Below are 21,434 nucleotides of genomic sequence, written 5' to 3'. Positions count from 1 at the left end.
CAGAGAGGACTCGAAAGTGCACAGATGAGCTTAAAGTTAGTCCACAAGGATAACAAAGCGCGTCAGAAAATCGGATGGATTCAGAGGGAAAAAAAAAAAAATCGGATGGATTGCTGGTTGGAAGATCGCACCGAGTTGCGCCGTTTGACGGTTTGACTTCCGGCGGAGGATCCTGCCGCTTTAAGTTTGTGGAAAGCCCGATTAACGATGTGACGTCACATCCGTTCCAAACGTGGCGCCGTGCATTCAAATAACCAAACATTACAAATGGCATCTTAAAATAGGTTGACTTTTTATTCCAAAAACAGACATTAAATACAAATTATATTTCAAAGCAAATCGGTTCCGTTCTTGGATCGTGTGATACCTGGGAGGTTTCTAGTTTAGTACCAAGAAATGCTTGAACCAAAGCAAAATACAAAATCAACTCGGAAGGATTAACCCGACATGAAAACTGTGCACAGAAAGATCCTCAACGTGGCCAGTGAGCAAAAAGGTCCAAATCTAAAAGTGACTTTTGAGAAGTCCCAAGCTAGCTTTGAGGCAAGATGGCGGCACGGGCAGAAGCCACTTTCCGAGAAAGTTGCAAAACTTAAAAGGCAGTGACGATAACGAGCAACAGAGCGATACTGGATATTACAAATATACAACATTAAGTAGTGATTATATTCCCCCAAATCAAATGACCGTTTTGAGTTTGCTGTGCAATTGGTGAGTGACTGACATATTCACGGGAAAATAGATCAGCTTATAATTCTTTTCAGATAAATAATTCATATTTTTAAGAACTGTACATGAAGTGGCCAGGAAATAATATGTATATAAAAAGACACACTTTGAAATATTAGGGAGGAAATAGCTTAAACACTTTTATTGGTTTCCCTCCCCTCACATCAAGTCTTTGAGTGGACGGGACGAAGCGCCGACGGGCCGGCTGGAAGTCGCTGCCGTCTGTCGCCGGAAGCGCGCAGCCCAAATCGTGCTACCGAGCTACTGGGTAACATTCTTCATCGGCACCCCGTCCACTTTTCAAGTCTCGGAAGGCAGGATGTGCGACAGCATCGGGACGCGGAAGCTCTTCAGAGACCGCCAGGCCTCCTCCCTCGGACCCCCTACCGCTTGTGTTAACGCAACGAGTGTTTGGCGCCGTGTCCACCTCGTACGGATTTGTTGGCTTACCATCACACAAACTTTGATCAAAGAAACAAAAAAAAAAATCCAACAACAAACAATTATGAAAATAGTTGCATTGAATGGAATTTTTCTAAGGAGCCTTTGCTATGTTGTGTCAGATGTCCTGGTGCGGCTTCCATGGTTTTCTTCTTCTTTATACCCCCTCCCCACCCAGGGTTATTACTTACAGTACATTATTTCGCACCGATTTATCTTACGTTGCCTGTAAGGAAAAGTACGCGGATGCAAATAGGCCCAATTTTCTTTTGCACAGGCGCAGCTAAAGTGCTTTAAGTGCTTTGTGCTTGTGGCATCGGGGGGCAGCCCGGCACCCGTGGCGGGGCAACCCGGTCCCACCGGGCTCAAACGGTTCAACGAGCCTCCACCAGGTTACACTTTTCACTAACAGGAAGAGAAGAGTGGAGTAAAAACAAAACTGACGGGAAAATTCAGAACAGGATTAGGCGCCGATGCAAAGGCCGTGCGGACGGCCGGCTTTTCCATGCAAGGGGTCGGTATGACGGGCAAGGAGCAGGAGCAGGATGAGGACAAAAAAAGGCTTGTGAGCTTGGACAGACAGGTGGGAAGGATCAGGGACGGACATGAACAGGTGGTCGCCGCAGACAAGAAGAGGGCGCGCTGATCCCGTCAACTGCCTCGTGACACGTGAACACCATTTGGGACAGGCGCCGCATGATGAAACCTCAACATTGAATTTGTGATGCAAAATCCAGGTCCAGAAAGTAAAAAAAAAAATGCCACCGTTTGACTTTACCTGGAGGTGGTTCGACTGAACTGGCAGGTAAACGAGCTCCATTCAACAAGCGGCAGGGTTTTAGCTTTCTGGACCTGGATTTCTCACCACTGCGACTTTGAGAATCGTTACCTTTTGGGGTGAATATACTCTTTGACTGCCAAAAACGTTAAATAACGTTTAGTAAAATCCTATGGAGGAGTGCCAAAGACGTTAAAAGACGTTTCTTTCAAAACAGAGGCGAAACTAACCATTTTCTATTGTTGATTACTGAAAAACGGAATAAGGTAGAAACAAACTTTTTTTTTCTGATGAAAGATGAGAGTCCAATCTTTCATTTGGTCGTATGTGTGTTTCCATAGTCCAAACACAACATTTTCTGTGGACCTTGAAAGATCAGTCAAAATGCTTAAAATCGGCTGGCACCCACGGCATCCCTTTTCTGAAAACGTCTGGCAGTCAAAGAGTTAAAGGAGTTAGAATATAGAACAAAACTCACTGTGCTTTCTCCTAACTCTAACCTGAACCCTTCTTTTTCTGTTTCTGCTGTTAATGCTTGATTGCAGTCTAATCATTACCCGGAAGTGGCTCGTGCAGTTAACTCGTGTGCTGCCAGCCCAGGAAAAATGGACCTTTGTCGTCTAAAGCCAGCAATAGCCGTCAACGAGTTTGATATCCGTCACCAAGGAAGTTTTACTCAAAGAAGTTGATGGTTTGCCTGTTCTAATGCTTGCTAATTATATCTGCTGCGTGCATGCAACACATATACACCAAAGGGATGTATATAATGCTCAATAGGTAAGATTTACTACGGAAGGAAGGCATGTAAAGGTCAGGTTTAAGGCACAATAACTGCACGGTTTGCATCTGTTCCTTTCCTGCTACGGTTGGCATGAACACGGACAACCGAGACACAGCGATGAAGGCTCTTGGCTAATGTGCTAAACATGAAGAATACGCCCTGCCGTGTCATCATCCTCCAAAAGGACCCTGAGACCGTTTTTTTTTTGTGTATTGTGGAATGGTACAAGGGCCTGGACTTGGGGGGGGGGGGCTCTTAGCTCTTAGCTCTTAGCTTAGTGATGTACTGATTCGTATTTACACAAACAGGTTTTGAGAAAACAAACTCCTCCACTTCTTGCACAAACGCGGCGCTGTGCGCACACACACACACACACACACACACACACACACGTAATGCAAGCGCTCACACTTCAAGACAAGCGCGGACAGACTCACGGTGGCACATTCACAGACAGACACGCATTGAAATGGAGGCGCTGCATATTTGGGGGTCACAGTCACAAAGAAGTTCTTTAAAAGTGAGTGGAAAATTCCCTCATTTCTCGCCCTCTCCCGAGCAAAATAGTGCAGACGAATTTCTTGCCATTCCAAGTTTTCTTAGCTTTTAGCTTGATCATTTTCTAGAGAACAAACAGAGGAAGCCGTAGCACAGAACAGCTAGTTGTGACGGACACGTGGCTTAGCCAGTAGATCCAGCCCTTCCCTTCTTTCTATCCTTTCATTCATTTCTTTCTCCTTCAATTCCGTCCCATCCGGTCCGTTCTGTCCCCTCATTGGCTCTCACGGTTGTGACACAGTTTGTCGTCCCGGTGTCTGCCGTCATAGCCGGGCAGGGGCTGTCCGTATTTGTCCACACACCAGCAGTGTCCCCGCCTTCTGCCTTTGGATGGACGGCACTGCAAAGAGACGCGGTCAAAATTCAGCTCAGTCTTAGTCGTGTCATCAACGACCGCAGGAAAGCCTGACGTGAGACAGACTGCAGGTGGCGACCTCACGATGACGTTTGACATCTTACTCAACACGCCCCGACTTCCAACTTTAGCCTAGAGAAAGGAAGTATGTGGAAATAGTTTGAAAACAGATTACGCCTTCCCATAGCCTTAAGATGCGGATGTGTTTATTCGGCACCTCCATGACCCAAGCAGGCTAAGCTGCAGTAGAACTCCAATAAGACAAAAGGTCATTGTCCGGCTATCATTTCATAGACATACAATTGTTAGCTGAATGGCTAAAATTTAGGGGGACTAATAGATGTAGCCGACCCTTGACTTGACCACAGTGTGCGACTCGAGACTGTTGTCCAGATCGAGCAAACAAATGCGAGAAACTGATGTAGGATTGCGAAAGATGAGACGTGTCTAAAGATCATCGTTGCGCGTATGCAACCCCGGGGCCTTTGCCCAACATGAGCAACGTGCAAATCTCTTTGCATATTTTTCAAATTGATGGCCTGGAATGAGAAGCAGTGAGGGGGAAGGAGAGAAAAAGTGCGAAGGTAAACACGACGTTACTAAAATATTTGCCAAGGCCAGTCGGAGGGTTGCAGGGAAACCAGTGATGCTATTCTGGGTGTCTGGCAGACACTCAAAATCATCTGGAAATGATTATGGGCTGAAAGTGCACGGGGGCATGTGCATGCACGCCCCTAAACACATGTCAACAAACAACATGTTGTTGCACACAAGTTGTATATACAGCAAGGACGCATGCACCGCTTGATTGAACAGAAATAGTTTGGCTTCCTTCATTTCCAACAACATTAGAGTAGCTTTTTTTTTTTTTTGGGTTCGGAAAACTTACCTTCACAACAACTGGACCATATTTTTCTGGCACAATCCAAATGGTGCTTCATCTCAAGAAAGCGCTCACGAAGAGGCAGGGCCTCCCCAAACTAGATGGCCACATGGTACCCCACAAGGCCCCTTGCAATTTCCACTTGTTTGGATAAAATGTGTGTAAAAAGACACACGTCATATATTGTACAAGGTAGCGACTGTGCTGTATTATCCTGCCTTTGCACACATAAAACTCAAGCGCGCACACACATGCACCTCAGCAGCAATATAAAATGGCCCACAGGGACCCTGGTTTTGTAGAGTGGCAACTTTATGAGCGCAACATGATGTACACATAGAATTACACATTTATTTGGACCTGGCTATACTCTGGCTCACTATAATCCTCGTGGCCAACATCCATCCTAAATTAGTAACAGCTGTGGGCCAAAACAGCTCAAAACTGCTAACACAAAAAAGCGATCATTCATGGGAGTAATTGATGCCAAAATGGTAGTTCGTCGCTCTTTAACAGGATTGGGAAATCTCGATTTGACTTAAAAATACACTTTCAAATTCAAAATCAGTTTAAACCACAGTGGCGTCCAACCCCAGGTTATTAATTAGCCTGAAAATACAGTTTGGTGAAAAGACACTTTTCAGAGAGACCTTCAAGCTCCTCCTCAACATCAGCGCCTTCGCTCATTTTCCCATTCACCGTGGCTGGGCACACTACGAAAACATTTGAATTGTTTCTGCCATTGCATTCACATCTTTCTGGTCAACAGCACCATCGGCGTTAGCAGATGAAATTGTTATTTCTAAGCCCCGTTAAAAACAAGCTACAAACACGAGAACGGGTTTTCTGAAGGTTCCAGTGAGAGTGCAGAGCACAACCCTTGCCACGAACCTCGACGCATCCTCAAAGAAGCAACTGTTGATGGTCAGCGCTACATCTGGAGCTTAGCAATGAAACCCGGACTGACCCCAAACTATGCCGAGGACTCCCAACAGAATCAGCGTTCAACACAGTCAAATTGGCTTCATCATCAAATATGAGCAAGAAACCTCCAAAACCTCTTACCGTATAGCTATTGTCTACCATCGACCCGCAGAACACACAATATATCTGATCCCAGTGGATGACTTACTCCATAGCTACTCTCTGGGAAATGGCCAAACTTTGGAGAGGTTCTTGTAGTCCAGGCGGAGGAGAAACACAAATTTGTAAGTTCAATTTTTTGGGCAAGTATGTGATGACAGCCCCCCTGCAAGACAGGGCAGGCTTTCATTAATTATGTCTAACGGGTTGCGAGTAAAAATGTCTCAATTATAAAATTCGACTGTGAGACCGTCCGGACCGGGAGCTTTGTCGTCCGGCGTGTTCTGGAGTGATCTCAAAATTTCTAGAACACCCCGTAGGCGCTCCAGCCGTAAGTCAGTCTCCTCAGAGACCTTCTTCTTCATGTGTGCCGCTCTTGTGATTGTTTGCAAAGTTTCCGGGTTTGTTGGAGCTCATCAATTGGTTTGCGCCACAACACCGCAAAGGCCGACTGACTTGACATGATAATATCATGCGTGTTTGATATTTTGCCGCAAGGCCAAGACTAGGCAAAAACGGATCGAAAAGAGCTGAGATTACCACCTTACACGAAACCATTGCAATGACGGGAGCGTGCTGTGACTTCAGTCAATGTCTAAAACTTTCTCTGACTTCCAGTTTTTAGTCTGCGACTGTGAAAATCATTTAAGTAAAAAACCTGAATCCAACACGTTACTGTATTTATTTAAAAAAACAAACAGTTTTAGGCATTTGGTCATTTAATCAGCTATACTAGACCCACCCCCCCTAATTCCTTTGTATCTATGTATTTATGCCAACTTTTTTGGTGTCAATTCAGTCGCAATGTTTTGATCGTACTTTTTGTAGAAGCGTTAAGTGGCTGTGCAAGCGACGCTGCGGCGCGCAATCAGTCTTTCGAGTGCGACCGGGTGTCTGTTTCCAGCGGAGTCAACGTGCGCATGCAGACCGAGCGCACGATCAAAGGCGTCTTTATAGAGACGCAGGCCTATTAAAATACCGAACCAACGACGACTCCAGCCGTCTGGGGGCAAGTATGCCACCCAACGTGCCCCATTCTTTCACCTACACAAACATCATTGATTTTTTTTTTTCCCCCACTCTATCTTCTTCTTCTCTCTCTCTTTTGGGCTTCTTCCCCCAAAACCCACAACCGTTTCCTCTATAACCTCGTTAGGTGCGCTCAACTTTGTAGCCAGCTGCTATTTTAGACCCGACCCAGCGGACAAGCGGAGCTCAACGTTGCGTTCCTCTGCCTTGGTTAATGATGACACTCAGTGTGTGTGTGCGTGAGCGCGTTTGTGTGTAAACCAAGGAGCGAGACAGAAGAGAGAGGAAGTATTGTACGTATGTGTGTGCGCGCGTCCCCCTGTTGCTTGGCTACCTCCGAATTTCCACTCAAGCTCTCCTTCATCTGTCAACTATTAGCAGTCATCTCCAGCAATCCTTTCATTGCTGCTCCAGTCAACAACATGTACGGACATACCAACATATCAATACACGTACAAAGACAGAAAATAGCAGTAACGCCCTGTTGGGCTTCCAACTTTAGAGTCCAAATGATGTCGACATTGACCCAATTGTCACAGTGTAAAGATTTCAGGTTAGAATCTCCAGACGTTTGAATCTTTCCACTCTGACGGCTGGGTCAGTGTCGAAATCAGGTCTTTTTCACGTTTCTTGGCCCGTTTATGCTTGTTAAGTCAAATGTGTTGTACTTTTGCCGCTGCAGCAGTTTTACAATTTGTTCAGCGGTGCCTCCGAAAAAGCTCAACATTAAAACTCTCAGCGAACGTTTCGCAAACTTAAATGAACCCTGACATGAAATGTTTGCCCCTCAGTGGGATGCGGGTTTATGGCGGCGTTCAAACTGCAGGCAAATGCAACCAAAATCAGATCATGTATGGCATGTATTGGATTTTTTGTCCGTTTGAACGTTTCAATTCCATTTTTTACTTTTATATGTGGTGCAAGATCAGATTCGTACGCATTGCAATGACGTGACATCATCTTCCGTAGAGCCACGCCTCAGTTCAGCTGGCGCAAACGTCATCAATCTGCCACAATGTGTCGTCATCGAGCTGCGACCATGACGTCATCGCCGGAGGAGCGTCCCGCACACGGCGTCCGGGACGGACGCGTACGGGACGCGGATTGAAATCTTTCCAGCCCGCTTTCAAAAGTGATGGCTTTGAAAAGTGATGGCTTTCAAGCTCCGAAACCGCGTCATCGTTTGGACGAACGGTAAGAAGCTTGTGAGGAGACGTTGAAACGGACTTTCGTGTGGGCGGGGCCTAAAGGGCTTAAAAGTGTGGTGGTTAACAAAGACCCTACAACAGGTTGTGTTTGTTCCACTGCATAACATATTTGTGTGTCAGGAATTACTTGGTATGTCTAAATGGTGCCGAAAATAATATTTGAAAAAAAAAAATGGTGTGTTCCAATTTAGCTTCTATATAAAGCCGCTTGTGTTACAACACTGCATGTTGACCCGCTGAATATTAAATCACGGAATAACCAAATTTAAATGTTTGTCGATTATATTCTTAGACATGTTGGTATTGGTTGCTCAACTCATGAATGTTACATGATAGCCCACCATACAAACAGCCAACATGGCTCAGTGGGAGGGAACAAAGGCTCAATTAAAAATCTGGGCACGGAACAGAGCATGTGAGAGAGACAGAGTTAAAATAGCCGTCTGGGTCCCTAAAAGGTTGGCCGCTTATTATAAAGCTATTGTGGTTTCGCTACATACATTTGCACACATGCCTGTGAGTCATGCCCAATATGTCGGCCCTGGCGGGACTCGGCGGGAGAAGAGGGAAGGAGGAATGCGGGTACACGGGCACCTGGCGGCCATCCTCAAGCCGCCGCCTCCTCCTCCTCCTCCTCCTCTTAACACACACACCCCAACTCGGAAAGAGTACACAGAGAGCCGCACAAACTGTTGTCCCATTCACAAGCCTGATTCCGGGCCAAAACAAGGACGGGAACGCCAGGTGGGCGGAAGGGCCGCGTGAGCACACGAATGGAACGGACTGACGGAAGCAAAAATAACGCACGGAGGGTCGCATAGGAGACGCGTCGGTTCCTCCGTAAAATCAATAGCGGCGAGAACGTGCGTGCGTGGAAGTCAGACAGGAGGAGAGAAAGTTCGAGACTGATGGTTGTAATGAATGGGTCAGCGCAGGCTATGCATGGCCTCAACTGGGATACTGAAGCAATTCATTTAACAGCAGCTAAAAATAGCTTGTTCTTCAGCCAAGGTAGACTAACACAGCTCAGACGTCTCCTGAGGCAACTCCGATTACCAGCAACGCACACACCAGACACACGTTGACACTTGCTTCAAAGTTGGATCGAAAACGGCCAGACGGGCGACTTGTTTGCGGGACACTTTTTCCACTTAGCGTGTGGCTCCAGCAACAACACACAAAAAGTTATTTGAGGGGGGGGGGGGGGAAGGACCACGTTTAGGATTAGATGGGGTTATGGCTAGGTTCAGTAATTGAGGCCTCACCCCAAGGGGTCGCGCAGGCACAGGCACCGATTTGCTGATTTGTGAAAACGGGAGGCCTCTTTACAGACATTTTATAGATGACAACGTTTAGGCTTCGTTGATAGAAAAAGATAAAAAAGAGATTTTAAATTGGGTTTCGGAAAAATAGATCCATCCGGGTTTAGCCTTGAGAGAAAAAAATGGGGAATTAAGGTTAGCCTCACGCCCAATTTACACTGACGGCGGAACGGCCACGGTGCCTTTTCCGTACGGCCGCCGCACGGACTGCAATTCACGCCGCGTGCGTTGCGTGAGCTGTCCGCAAATCTGCACGGGGGGTTCCCGGTCCAGAGTTGAGTCGGCACGATAACAACCGAGTATATAGAGTCCGATTTGTATGCGATTGCCACACTTGCCTGTTGTCATATCGGCTTTTGGATATTATTTCCGTGACTTCTACCAGGGGTAAGAACCTTTTTGTGTTTAAATTTTGTCATGTTTCATTTAATCTGAGCTCGTTTTTTTGTCTTAAATGTTTGACTCATGTCATACTTTGTAGTGAACTAGGTTCCCCCCTCCCCCCAAAAAATGAATTCGCAAACGGTTTTCATTTGAACTTATACCGGCTCTACCTTGATGCCGACGCTCCACTTCCTGTCCGGCTCGTGTCATTTCTTCAGCTTCGTGAAACTTCGCGAGCGTTCCGCATGCGGCCTCCGGGAAAAAATTCAACGCTTGCGGAAACCTTCTTCCGCAAGCGCATATTATGCAATTGACACGCAGACTCGAATGCTTTCTATTCCTTGCGGCGGCCGTACGGAAAACGCACCGCGTCCGTTCCGCAGTCAGCGTGAATTGGGCATCAGGGTTAGCAGCAGCAAAGGGGGTGAAATGGTTGGAGGTGGGAAAAAAAATGGAAAGAAAAAAATCTCAGTTGATCATTTTTTTGTCGAATTTTAAAACTTTTTTTTGTTTGGTTTTTGACTTTTATTGTATCTTGATGTTTTAATTTATTGTTTATTGGTTTATTGTGCTCTACAAATAAGGTTGAGTTGAGCACTAGCAGGAGAGCCGTCGCGTCCGCCCGGTCCAACCTGCAAAGCTTTTTTTTTTTTCCCCCCTTGATGGGTCAGCGCCGCTCAGACAACCCCAAAAATGAATCATTTGTCAAATGTGTTGTCTATCAAACGTGTTTCATTTTGAAGCTGCTTCACACGCAATGAAAATCCCGGCACAAAAATAAAAAGAAAGCCAACGACATGAAGTCAATTCGAGCTATTTGTGAATCGGCAGACACCTCGGAAGCTAAAAAAAGAAAACATTTGAAAAGTTTGCAATGTGGCTTCAATCCATGTCAGTGTGTGTAAGGTTCGGAGCTTGTATTTTTGTTGTTGTTGTTGTTTGTGGGCTCAGACCTTTCCTAGAAATCCCCCCTTCACACCACCAAATCCCCCCCCCCCCACCCCCCGTGCAATCTTCTTTTCACAGTGTTGTCACCCTAGACGGTTCACACGGTCTCCTTTTCAGCGTGTTTCCGGTCATAAATCTGCAGCACACCGTGAAGACACATTCCCCCTTGGAGGGATTGAACACCGCACACCCCAACAAGCCTCCAAATAAGAGAAGGGTGATAAGGGTTGGCACACTCGCACAGACGAGCACCAGAGCTGGCACATTCCTGCTGGACATTTGTTGACAGAAAGCAGGAAAAGGGGACAAGGAAGGCTCTTGTTGTACGAAGCAGAATGAAACCGCACTTTTGGAAAGGACGAGAGCGTGTTTGTATTATGCGTCTGCTTGTTTTGATCTTTGAATCTTGCTGCTTTAAAATCGTGATTCGGTCTTTTTCAGATTGGGAAAAATTGGGAAAAATTGGCTTCCATCTATTACCTTATTTGACAACGTCCTCTACTTAAGTTTTATAGCTATATAGCGTTTTAAAGACTGTCTAAATAAGATCATTCGACTTGTCTTCATTATATATAGCGAATGGAGTGCTTTATGATTCAAAACCGCGAAGAAAAAACGGACTGAGCACCAAATGAAGCAGTTTTCACGTCCGTCCGTCTCAGTTTTCACGTCCGTCCGTCTCAGTCCATGTATTTTCATGAGGCTTCGCATCATCAAGCACTCGCCGTCATCCGTCGATAACGTAAGAAAATGAAAATGAATGTTCTTTAACTTTGCAACCTTGCCATTGTTTTTAAATATGGATATTGATCATTTTGGTCTTATCATAATCTCGGTCATTTTCTCTGCCGCGGTCTGTTTTTGTTGTTTACATGACATTGGGGTTTTTTTTCCCGGTTATTTTTCCTTTTTCAAGCTCATGAAGTTGTGTTCCCATCTGTTCTCGTCAGCCTGGTCCCTCGTGTTAGCCAATGAGCTCCCTCCAACCGCTCGTCTGGTCCAGGTGTGCCTGATTGGCTCGTCTGCTTGCATTTAGTTCTCCGGTTCTGGTTTAGTCAAATCATTGATTCTCGCGCTCTTCCTGTCAGTTGGCATTTGTGATTACGGTCCCATTTGACCATTTTACAATTACCCAAACCCTTTATGTGTTTTTGATACCACGTGTCTTTTTTACCTTTCTGTTTCACTTTTGGGAAAATGAATACATTTTTTTTTTTTTTTTTTTTGTGAGTTGGTGCCGATGAACCAGGTTGAAGTGGAATGAGAACGACGGAGCCGAAACTAAAACTTCCAACTTCAACTTGTACTTGATTATCGAGCGGTTTACGTTTTCTACGGCTCCTTCTACGGCTTTTGAATGTAACGTGAATCGTACGCGTTGGCTTCATAAAGTTTTTTAAGATGGTGGCCTTTTAGCCAGGAGCAGATTCATTCTGTGGAAAAAATATTTGTGAATGACAACAACTTGGAAGTCAAGCGTGACTCTCGGACGTTTGCGATTCCATTCTGCAAATTCAGGCGTAGGCAGGAATTTTTTTCTCAGTCGAGTTTAAAGAAGCAGCACGGGGTCTTAATGCTGCAATTTGTGTATAAAAAAAGGCCTCCGCCAACATGTTTCAGCGTCCTTGTTTTCTGGCCACTCGCTTTCAAATGGGTCGACTTTGGGTGGCCCCGGCGCCGACACCACAGACAAGAAAAACTCAACCGCCACATTTGTTTTTTGCCTCACCGACAGAAGCCCGCACCTCCTCCGCCATCCGACGAGCGCCATGCGTGCATTCCGCTGCCGCCACATCTGCCGTGCCACACACGCTCCCAAACCGCATTCTTACGTGCCTACCCCCCACACGCTCCCACACCACACACCTGACCGACCTCATTTCCTGTCAGGCATGAGTCAGACGGCTGCAGTGACTGGAGTAATACATGGTTGGAGTCGTTCCGATAATATGGTGTTGATGTGGCTGTCAAGGCAACCGGAGCGGCCCAAAAAAGGGGGATCGTGCGCGTGTGGGTGGGCGGGATGAATTAGTGAGGATTCCATTGAAGTGTTGGGACATGCGGTGGCTCCATTTGCGTGTCTACGGGTGTGTGTGTTTCCCTCACCTGTCTTTTCTTATAGAAGCCTCTTCGGTCACAGTTGGGTATGCGGAAGCCTCTCGGGTTGAGCACGTTGCTGATTTTCAGACTATTTAGGATGCTTTCCATCTCCCGTCGACACGGGCCCTGCACAGACATGACAAATGTGTCACACTCGCGTCAGCATTGTGTGCAAAAAATTAAAAAAAAACGGGCCCAACATTTGCTAAATTATTTTTTACTCTTAACTCTTTGACTGTCAGACGTTTTCAGAAAAGGAATGCCGTGGGTGCCAACCGATTTAAGCATTTTTGACTGATCTTTCAAGGTCCACAGAAAAGTATGTATTTGGACTATGGAAACACACATACTACCAAATGAAAGATTGGACTGTCATCTTTCATCAGAAAAAAAAGTTTGTTTCTACCTTATTCCGTTTTTCAGTAAACAACAATAGAAAATGGTTAGTTTCACCTCTGTTTTGAAAAAAAACGTCTTTTAACGTCTTTGGCACTCCTCCATAGGATTTTACTAAACGTTATTTAACGTTTTTGGCAGTCAAAAAGTTAATGTTGTCAACAAAAAAACTCAACTAAAGTAATTTCGTCAACACACATTTTTCACCAGACTAAAACTAGACTAGACTAAAACCATCATTAATAAACAATAAGTGGAGATCAAATCAATCTGCATTTTCGTTGACTCATGAAGACGAGAGGAAAATGTTCTTCGCTTCATAAAAACTGGACGATAATCTACGGGCGTTTTAGTTCATGAACAAAAAGGAGACGAAAATGATATGATTTTGTCAAATCTCGTCTCTGCTAATCTGCCACATACTCATACCTTCATAAATTTTATAAAATAGGTGCATTGCTGTAATAAAAAAAAAATTTTTTTTAAAAACATGCAAAATTGCACCCAAAAAAATCAGCAAGACTGCAAAAAGTGAACCGCGTTATAGTGAGGGAAGGCCGTGTAAGCATGCATTTATTTATCGTTTTGCAGACGTGACGTGCTTTGCGTTCGACTTACATACTCGGTCTCCCTTTTGTTCTCCACGGAGAAGTTCTGCATATCCGTATTGGCTCCCTCGGACACCGACTCCACCTTGTAGCTGTGAGTCTTCCTGTCCTGATCTTTCTTGATCAGCTTGTTGTGTAACGGGGCTCTGGCGTCCGTCGCGCCTCCACTCTGCCCCCCCCTGACAGTCGACAAAGGCGGCAACACGCTCATTGTGGCCGTCTTGTTGGCCAGGCCTTCGTCCACCTGATTTCGACCGTGGTCTGCATAAAGGAAAAAAAAAGAAAAAAAAAAAGGCTTATCAGAAATGGTTTCATTAATTGTACTCAATAACACTAGGACAGAATTTTACGTGAATGTTTTATTTAGCATGTGTCAATCTCGGTTTGTTAGACCGACTGTATGTTAGCGGGACACTTTTTGGTTCAAGAAGAAGGACATAGGACAAGACAAGGTTCGAGTTAGTATGTGCTATCCAGTGAGAGCCTTCGTGATTTTCCAATCAAATAAAAACGTCAAATCCATCTGTGTTGGTCTTTTATACATGGATAAAATGTATTGACACACTTAAAGGTATTTAGCATTACTTGCGTGGTTTTAAAAACTCAAGGTTTTAGTCACCGTTATTACTGGCTGTCATTTTTTTAGGAGATTTCTAAGTAGGGCTCAATACGGTTGGCTGCTAGCAGAGTTGCGGAAAAGTTCATTGCTTCAGATTAGCTTCTTTTTTTTGTTGTTGTTATACATGGAGGAGGAGGAGCGATGGAGCGAAAGAGACACTCTGCGGACACAGATGCCTTTTCGCTCTGTTGATTAATGTGCATTGTCATAAACAAAAAAGAAAAAAATGTGCCAGCAGGTACTACTTAGCCCCAAGGACAACATGGCTAGCCCAAAGGTCTGTTATAAAAAAAATAAATAAATAGCACCAATGATGGGACAGAAGAATTTTAACATTTATTTATTTATTTTTCTAATGAAATAGATTGTGTTCAATTGAAAAAAGTTTTTGTTTATCCAAATATAAAAAAATAAATACATTTAAAAAATAAAATAAAATAATAATAATAATAAAATCGTCCTTTTAGAGCTGTCATTTGAATACTGTAATACCGCAATATTTTTGCTCACAGTTCTTATATGGTCAGAATCCAATATGTACCTGCATGATCTATTTTGTTTGGTCAGACAAGCTTGCGTCACATGACCGTGTTTCCCAAATCCAATCCAACTACTACTGACATTTTGACTCGACCAATCCAACCGAGCGTGCGCGGACTGCATACACTTAAGGTCACACACGAGCCTAAATTTGTAGAGAGCGTCACAAAGGTCAAGTGATTAACAAGTTAGCCTGAACCCTGCGACTGGACCGTGCAGATCAGTTGTGATTGGACAGATCTGGTGTGACTCAAATGGCAAATAAGCACCTCAGATCCTTTTCATTGACGTCGCTATTTTACGTATGGAGCAAGTCTCCAGTCGCGCGCCACACATGTTCAAGAAAACCAAGTCAAGTCCAGCACTTGGATGATGGAGGAAAGGACAAAGTTTCCCTCATGAAGAAACCTCAAGTAGAACGCTTGTCTGCTTTTGACTTTTGGAGTCAAAATGGAGACCGACACGCCAGAAAGAAGGACAGCGAGATGAGAAAAGAATTCAAACATCAATTTGATTAACTATAAATCATGCTGTTGGTCTCTGGCAAAAAGGTCAGGGTGTACAATTTTCGAACCATCAACTCAAAGCAGAGTGTGTCGTTAGTGTGGTAATTGTGGCAGAGGAGCACGCAAGAGGTGAAGCTGGCGGGCCGGCGGCCGCCATTCCTGTCTGACCACCTGATCAACTTATGATGCGGCGGGCGCGCCGCCATCTGCCAGGCTGCCCACAACGCGGAAAAACAAGGCAGGATGTCAACAACAACAACACAAGACGCGCCAAACGACATGTGACGACATCTCCGTCAACAAGACAAGACGACACCTTCGAGATGCTCCGCAATGTTAGCGGAAGCAAATGCAAACAATGCTTTGCTATGACTTTTAAGGGAAACGGAAGACATTCAGCTTCCATCTGTTTATGCGCTGGCGCGCTTGTAAACAGCCCGAACTGCGGTCAGGATTGACGATGGCTGTGGGGGGAAAAAAAAAAAGTCTGCGCTGAAATTTGGGACTGATAGCAATGGAAAACATTTGGTGCCACTTACAATTTGACCATTGAGGGCGCCTCTCATTATCCTCCTTCTCATTAGCGCAGTGGCGGTGGGCACGAACCCTTTCCAATTAGGGTTTGAAAGTAGGGTTTCAAATAAGGATGTGGCTTTGAAAGTAGGCTTGGGGGTTTCAAGGTAGGGTAGTAGTTTCAAATAAAGGTTTCAAATTGAAATTGGGTTTCAAATGAGGGTTTCCAAGTCATGTTAGGGCTCCAACGCTTGTTTCAAAATTGGGCTACGTTGTGTGAAGCCTCGCTAGCCTGCAAAGCGCGACGCGATGTCCTCATCTGCCGACACATCTCCGGCTGCTTTCGCTTAGTTTTGCTGACAAACAGAAGCCAAGTTGAGTGTGTTGCGCGAGTGTCAACGCAAACTGCTGGATGGCCCTGATGTGTTTGCGTGACAATTTGGCTGCCGGGCGAAACATTTGCTGGAGCCAAACCGAAGAGCCGAAGCAAAGAAGAGCACACAGAGGTTTGGATTCCTGACGTCAGCAGTGCCCAAACACACAAGTGTGTGTGTATTCACACGCCGGCGCCATGTGTGCCGTCTCACCACCGTCAACACCAGCGTCTTCATTCACAGCAAACAGCACGCGGAGGAAGATTGCACCAACGTGGGAAAAATGCAGCCATTTGGGATGATGTCATCCCATGCAACAATACCAACGAGCACGTGGTTGCAGGTGTTTGCGATGGCGTTAGCGTTGGCGCTCACAAAATAGTCGCTTTTTCCTCGCTCCAAAAGCTGTGCTATGTCGCCATGTTTATTGACCTTGTGTATTTCTGGAGGACCGCGTGCCAGACTTATATTTAAATGCTGTGGCATTTTCGCCATAGAGACGGAAAATCATGTGAAAATGCTGCAGAAAAGTCAAGGTATTTCGGCTTAATCCGTGAGTGGCAACGTAAGATGGCCGCCGCGTATACAAGTCGTTCCTATACTCAAAAGACCAAGATTCCTTGCGAGTATAATGTACAGAACACACACCAATGTTCCGCCCAATAGGAAACTAAAAGGTCTTATTGAGAAAACCAAAATGTTGCCCAATATTTACGTTATACTGAAAGTGTTATCGACTGCATAAATCTGATGTGAGCATGACTCAAGCGCAAAAGCTCATCGATATCATTTTAATCAATGGTCAGCAATTATTGATAAAACGTGCACTGAAACTTTATAACGACTGTGGAATTTGTTGAATCCTTCCCGCTAACGTCAAACATTAGCTATTTGCTCAAGGTGCAAAAACAAACCAGCATGGAATACATTTGACTGCGTCTTTTCTCCTTAAACAGTTCCAGGAAGCCAGCAAGTCCAAATGACAAACTTGCACATGTGCCAGCCAAAAAGCCAGACGCGCAGCGTGCCCTCACCTTGTTTTTGCGCCGGAACCTGCAGGACGGCGCCGAGCTTCTTACTAGCCGGCGCGCTGACGCTGACGCTGGCGCTCGCGCACGCTCCGCGTCCCTCCAGCAGAGCTTGCAAGGGTCTGCTCTCCCCCGGCCGCTGCTGGCAGGTCAAGCCGGTTCCGCAGCGCGCCGTGTACACTCCGCACGCCTGCCCCCGGCCGAGGGCGCACGTCACGCAGCAGCCGCAGCCGGGCTCGCGCAGCCGCTCGGCGCAGTCGCCCGGCAGCGGCTTGCACTGCAGCAGCGCCAGCGCGTCGCACGGTTCGCAGCGGACCACCGGCCCCGCGGCGGCGACCGCCCGCGCCAAGGCGGCCAGCGTGGCCGCCAGGCAAAGCAGGCCGAGCGCGGGCATGCCGCCGCCGCCGCCGCCGCCGCCGCCGCCGCCGCCGCCGCCGCTGCTGCTGGTGCCGATTGCCGGCATTGTCACGAGTGCAGGACGCGGTCGGAGTGGGCTCTCGGTGCAGGCACTGCGAGCCGGCTGACCGTCTCCATCTGTATTTTCTTGGACGCCGACTTGTCGTTTTTATACAGGAGGGGGGAAAAGGCCAAGAAGTCACTCCCTCCCCCCGTATGAATAATGTAAACGGAGAGTCCAGACATGAGGGACATCCGCTACGAAGACAAGAGCCGCCTCTTGCCATCCGTTATATGATGCGCGCGACCTGTTCATGATGAGAAAAATAATAATTGCACCTCATTTGCAAAAAAACAAACAAAAAAAAACGCTGCCTCTGTGTGTGTGATTGGCTCTACATCAATAAAGACAGCGATGCCTTTTTTACGAGTTTATTTCATTTTGTGACCACACTCAAAACACTCGCATCTCAAATCATGCCCTTGAAATGCATACACATGCCATTCAGTTTCTTTTTTTCCTTTTCTATTCTTTTTTTCTCGCAGGCCTACTAGAATAAAGTATAATTGCACATCCATTGCAGTTGCACTCTCATTTCTTAATTTTACTTCAGGCAAAGTGATCCACTTCATATCTTTTCTTTTACATATACTAAAAATAATGCTAAATACATTGATAAATAAAATTCTATTTTTGCTTTTTTTATGTTTAGGCTGTAAGGACACAATTTTAAGCAGAAGTGTTCACAGAGGTGTACAATTTCTTAAACAAATTATACTATTTATAGTCCCGGGGGAGAGTTGGGGTGGGAGTGGCGCCGGCGAAATGTTTTCTTATTCCTGGGGGGGGTCGTAACGGAAATTAAATGAAAGTTTCACACCTAAGTGACCCATTAAGCTGCAGTAAAGATTTATTGTTATATTGTCTGCCTACATGTGTTGCGACAATGTTTGTCTTCTCATATCTGCATAACTGCAAACTGGGGGCCCATTTGTGGACCACCAACCAAATTTTAGCACTTTTGACATGGCCCTTGAGGGGATTTATTGTGGAAAAAAAAATGGATTGTTTTTTGTTAAAAAGCAAAATGAATACAAAGTAGAAAATCTAAAGAAAAACATTTTGAACGGTTAAATCATGATAAGCACTTGCTTGTTTAGTGTATATCTTAAAAGTGAAGTCATTATTAACTTCTTTTAAAATTAGAGAAAAAAAAGTATATCATAAATAGTTTAGGAGTTGGAACGGATTAATTGAATTTCCATTCATTTCAATGGGAAATGTTACCTCGATTTAAGAACGTATCGCCTTACAAACGGGTTGACAGAGTAAATTACGTCCATCACTGTGTTTCTTTATGTTCAGGGTTGTCCAAGGTGCAGTGGCCCCTTTGTTCTTACAGCAGAACCTGTTGAAGCGTCACCCCGAGCATTCGGACCCCTGCACCTTGACTCCCTGCATGCCAGATTTGGACTTATTAGAAAGGGAATGTTCAGATTGTGCAGGCGCAGCACGCCACCCCCCCCCCCCCCCCCCCCGGCAGCCCCTCCATCCAGCATACCCTCCTGTTCTGCAATAACAAACGCCCGAGTTGGGTACACACTGAGAAAATAAAGCAATCAGTATCAGTCATTGTGCGATTTCCACCACAGAAGCAGAAAAGGTGTTGAGACTACACGATGAATAACAAGCAAAGTGTAAGGAAACACTCAACCAATAGCAAAAAAACATTTCTCGGGCTAAGATTACTTTTCGTATGACTCTGTGCAGTTTTCGCTGTCTGTAAGATTCAACTTCTGACCTTTGCTTTGTTTATTGTCAGCCTGTCCACCCAAGGTTTCAGTTACCTTTTCAACTCATTCAGCAAAACGCTGACCCCCTAAGCCCCCCCCCCCCACCCCACACACACACACACACACACACACCACCCCCACCCCCCGTGCTGTGAAGACAGTTTATTTTGTCATGCAAGTGGCAGAGTTGAACTTAACGTGTAATTTTTGGGGTTTGCATGATGACGGCTTTAAAAGCAGTCCTCACACAATATACAGTGAAAACCAGTCAATGCTGGAGTGGGCCACAATTGTTCATCGGGACCTTTTGGGGTCTACGAGCTTCTTAACCAGATGTATGAAAAAAAAAAAAAAAAAAAAAAAAAGATATGGACAAAATCCATGTGCTTAAAAAAATATTTTTTCCCATAAACCATTTCTCAATGCATGTATTAAATATTTACTATCCTAACATGACAACTAAAATAACCACATTCTGTGAATACATTTTTTTTTTTTTTTTGAAAGATGGAGTGCAAAGGGCTCCCTTGCCATTAAAATTACCAATCAAGGATGGCACAAAACTGCTGAACAGCAAACCAACATCAAGTGAAAAAAACTTATTTTGTGCATTTTTCACTAAAATCAACTCACTCCAAATTTAATCTGTTCCGCATATCAAAAATAATAATATAAAAAGTCCAAGACATGTCTGCCATCTAATGGTGAATAATGACATAACAATATAAAACTATTCACATTTAAAAAATATATATATATGTTTTTATCTGTTTCCGTTTTGCAGCAATTAGCATTAGAATATAGCTAAGTTTCGTCATTGTTCACAAACCTGTTGAAAACACTGGCAGAAAGAGCTTGTTGCAACATGGCCCTGGTTGATCTCTTATACTCTGCTGCCACCTGCTGGCTATTTTGTAATAACTACCATTGCTTTAAGTGACCTCTTCACGTTGGAAGCTGTATCAAAGCCTATGCTCTACCATTAAAAAAAATGTATAAAAAAACGTTTTTGGGAGTGAAGGACAAAGTATTAAAAAACGTATTTATATGTTTTTGGTTTTAAATACGTTAATTATGATAAAAAAATGTAATCGCCTGCCCCCCCCCCCTATTATTACAGTTCAAGCCATGTTGTTTTCTTCTTCTAAGTAATAGCAACCTGTCCTACCTCAACATAAATAGTACTGATCGCTATTAAATGCCACATATTTTCTTCATAAGCAGACATGCTTTGCTGTAATAGATGCCAGGCACAATTCTTATAATAAATTGATGGCATGAACATGGGCGTGTTTTTGTTACATTTGGCAGAAGAGCAACTCGAAATGTTCCCAAGCTGCAGGCTTTTTATTCAGGGCGGCAAAAAAAGGAGACAAAGAGGTTCAACTTCGACTTGGTTTAATAACGTGTTTGTGGTGAAGTGTGTGCAGTTTGTTTGGGCTGCCTGGCAGATCTCAACAGGAGGTCTGAGTCCGACCCAGCGCAGGCTGCCTCTAATTGGTCCACGAGGCGCTCTGGCACCTCGTATTGAACCGCCCGAAACCCAGGTACGGCATACTTAGCAACATTGCCAGGAAAGATGGCAGTTACGCGCCGGTCTCGGGGTCAGCTTGCGTGGGAGGTTCGGCTGCTGTGGGAAGAAGATTACCAGACAATCGCGCTTCTCAGGTTGACCAACTCGGGTGACACTTTCCTGAGGGCGAGCCAAGTCCAGGCCCGCTAAGAGGATCAGTTTCCTGCGCTGCGCCGCAGCAGCTGGCAACTCCTGCTGAGGTGACATCGGGCTGCTCGCGCGCAAATGCGCTCCCGCCCGCACACATCACCGAGGGTGACTCAGCAAGTATGTTAGGCTCCGCTAAGAGGATTGAGATCTTAACACTCACAAAGTCTACCTGTGCCCGCAGGTAGGCAGCGAGGGGAACGTACGTACACACTGCATAAGAGGACTGAATTTGCATTTGTAGCGCGGACACATCATGTCGAGTGCAAGAGGCAAATCGGAAATAGGAAAATCAAAGTGGTCAAGAGAGACATGGGAAAGGTGTCCAAACTTGGAACGGG

General features: G+C 45.3%; 1 protein-coding gene across 1 annotated transcript; it reads right to left on the bottom strand.

The window, feature by feature from the left end:
- Window positions 1-301: 301 nt before the first annotated feature.
- Window positions 302-17,851, bottom strand: LOC144063160 (insulin-like growth factor-binding protein 3). Its single transcript, XM_077585173.1, has 4 exons — window positions 17,190-17,851; window positions 13,614-13,864; window positions 12,606-12,725; window positions 302-3,627 (listed from the first exon to the last, which is right to left on the bottom strand). The coding sequence occupies exons 1-4, from the start codon at window positions 17,644-17,646 to the stop codon at window positions 3,502-3,504; spliced, it is 954 nt and encodes a 317-aa protein (XP_077441299.1). The 5' UTR covers window positions 17,647-17,851; the 3' UTR covers window positions 302-3,501.
- Between the last annotated feature and the right edge of the window lie 3,583 nt (window positions 17,852-21,434).

This window comes from Vanacampus margaritifer, chromosome 13 (assembly GCF_051991255.1).
Source record: "Vanacampus margaritifer isolate UIUO_Vmar chromosome 13, RoL_Vmar_1.0, whole genome shotgun sequence".
In the NCBI taxonomy this organism is placed as follows: domain Eukaryota; kingdom Metazoa; phylum Chordata; class Actinopteri; order Syngnathiformes; family Syngnathidae; genus Vanacampus; species Vanacampus margaritifer.
This window is presented reverse-complemented; position numbering and strand designations above follow the sequence as displayed.

Bases quoted from the DNA above. Each gene is read 5' to 3' on its own strand.
- LOC144063160 (XM_077585173.1), bottom strand. From the start codon at position 17,646: ATGCCGGCAATCGGCACCAGCAGCAGCGGCGGCGGCGGCGGCGGCGGC. The intron at 13,865-17,189 runs GTGAGGGCACGC...TCCTTTATGCAG, and splicing joins GGTTCCGGCGCAAAAACAAG to ACCACGGTCGAAATCAGGTG. The intron at 12,726-13,613 runs GTAAGTCGAACG...ATGTCTGTGCAG, and splicing joins ACAAAAGGGAGACCGAGTAT to GGCCCGTGTCGACGGGAGAT.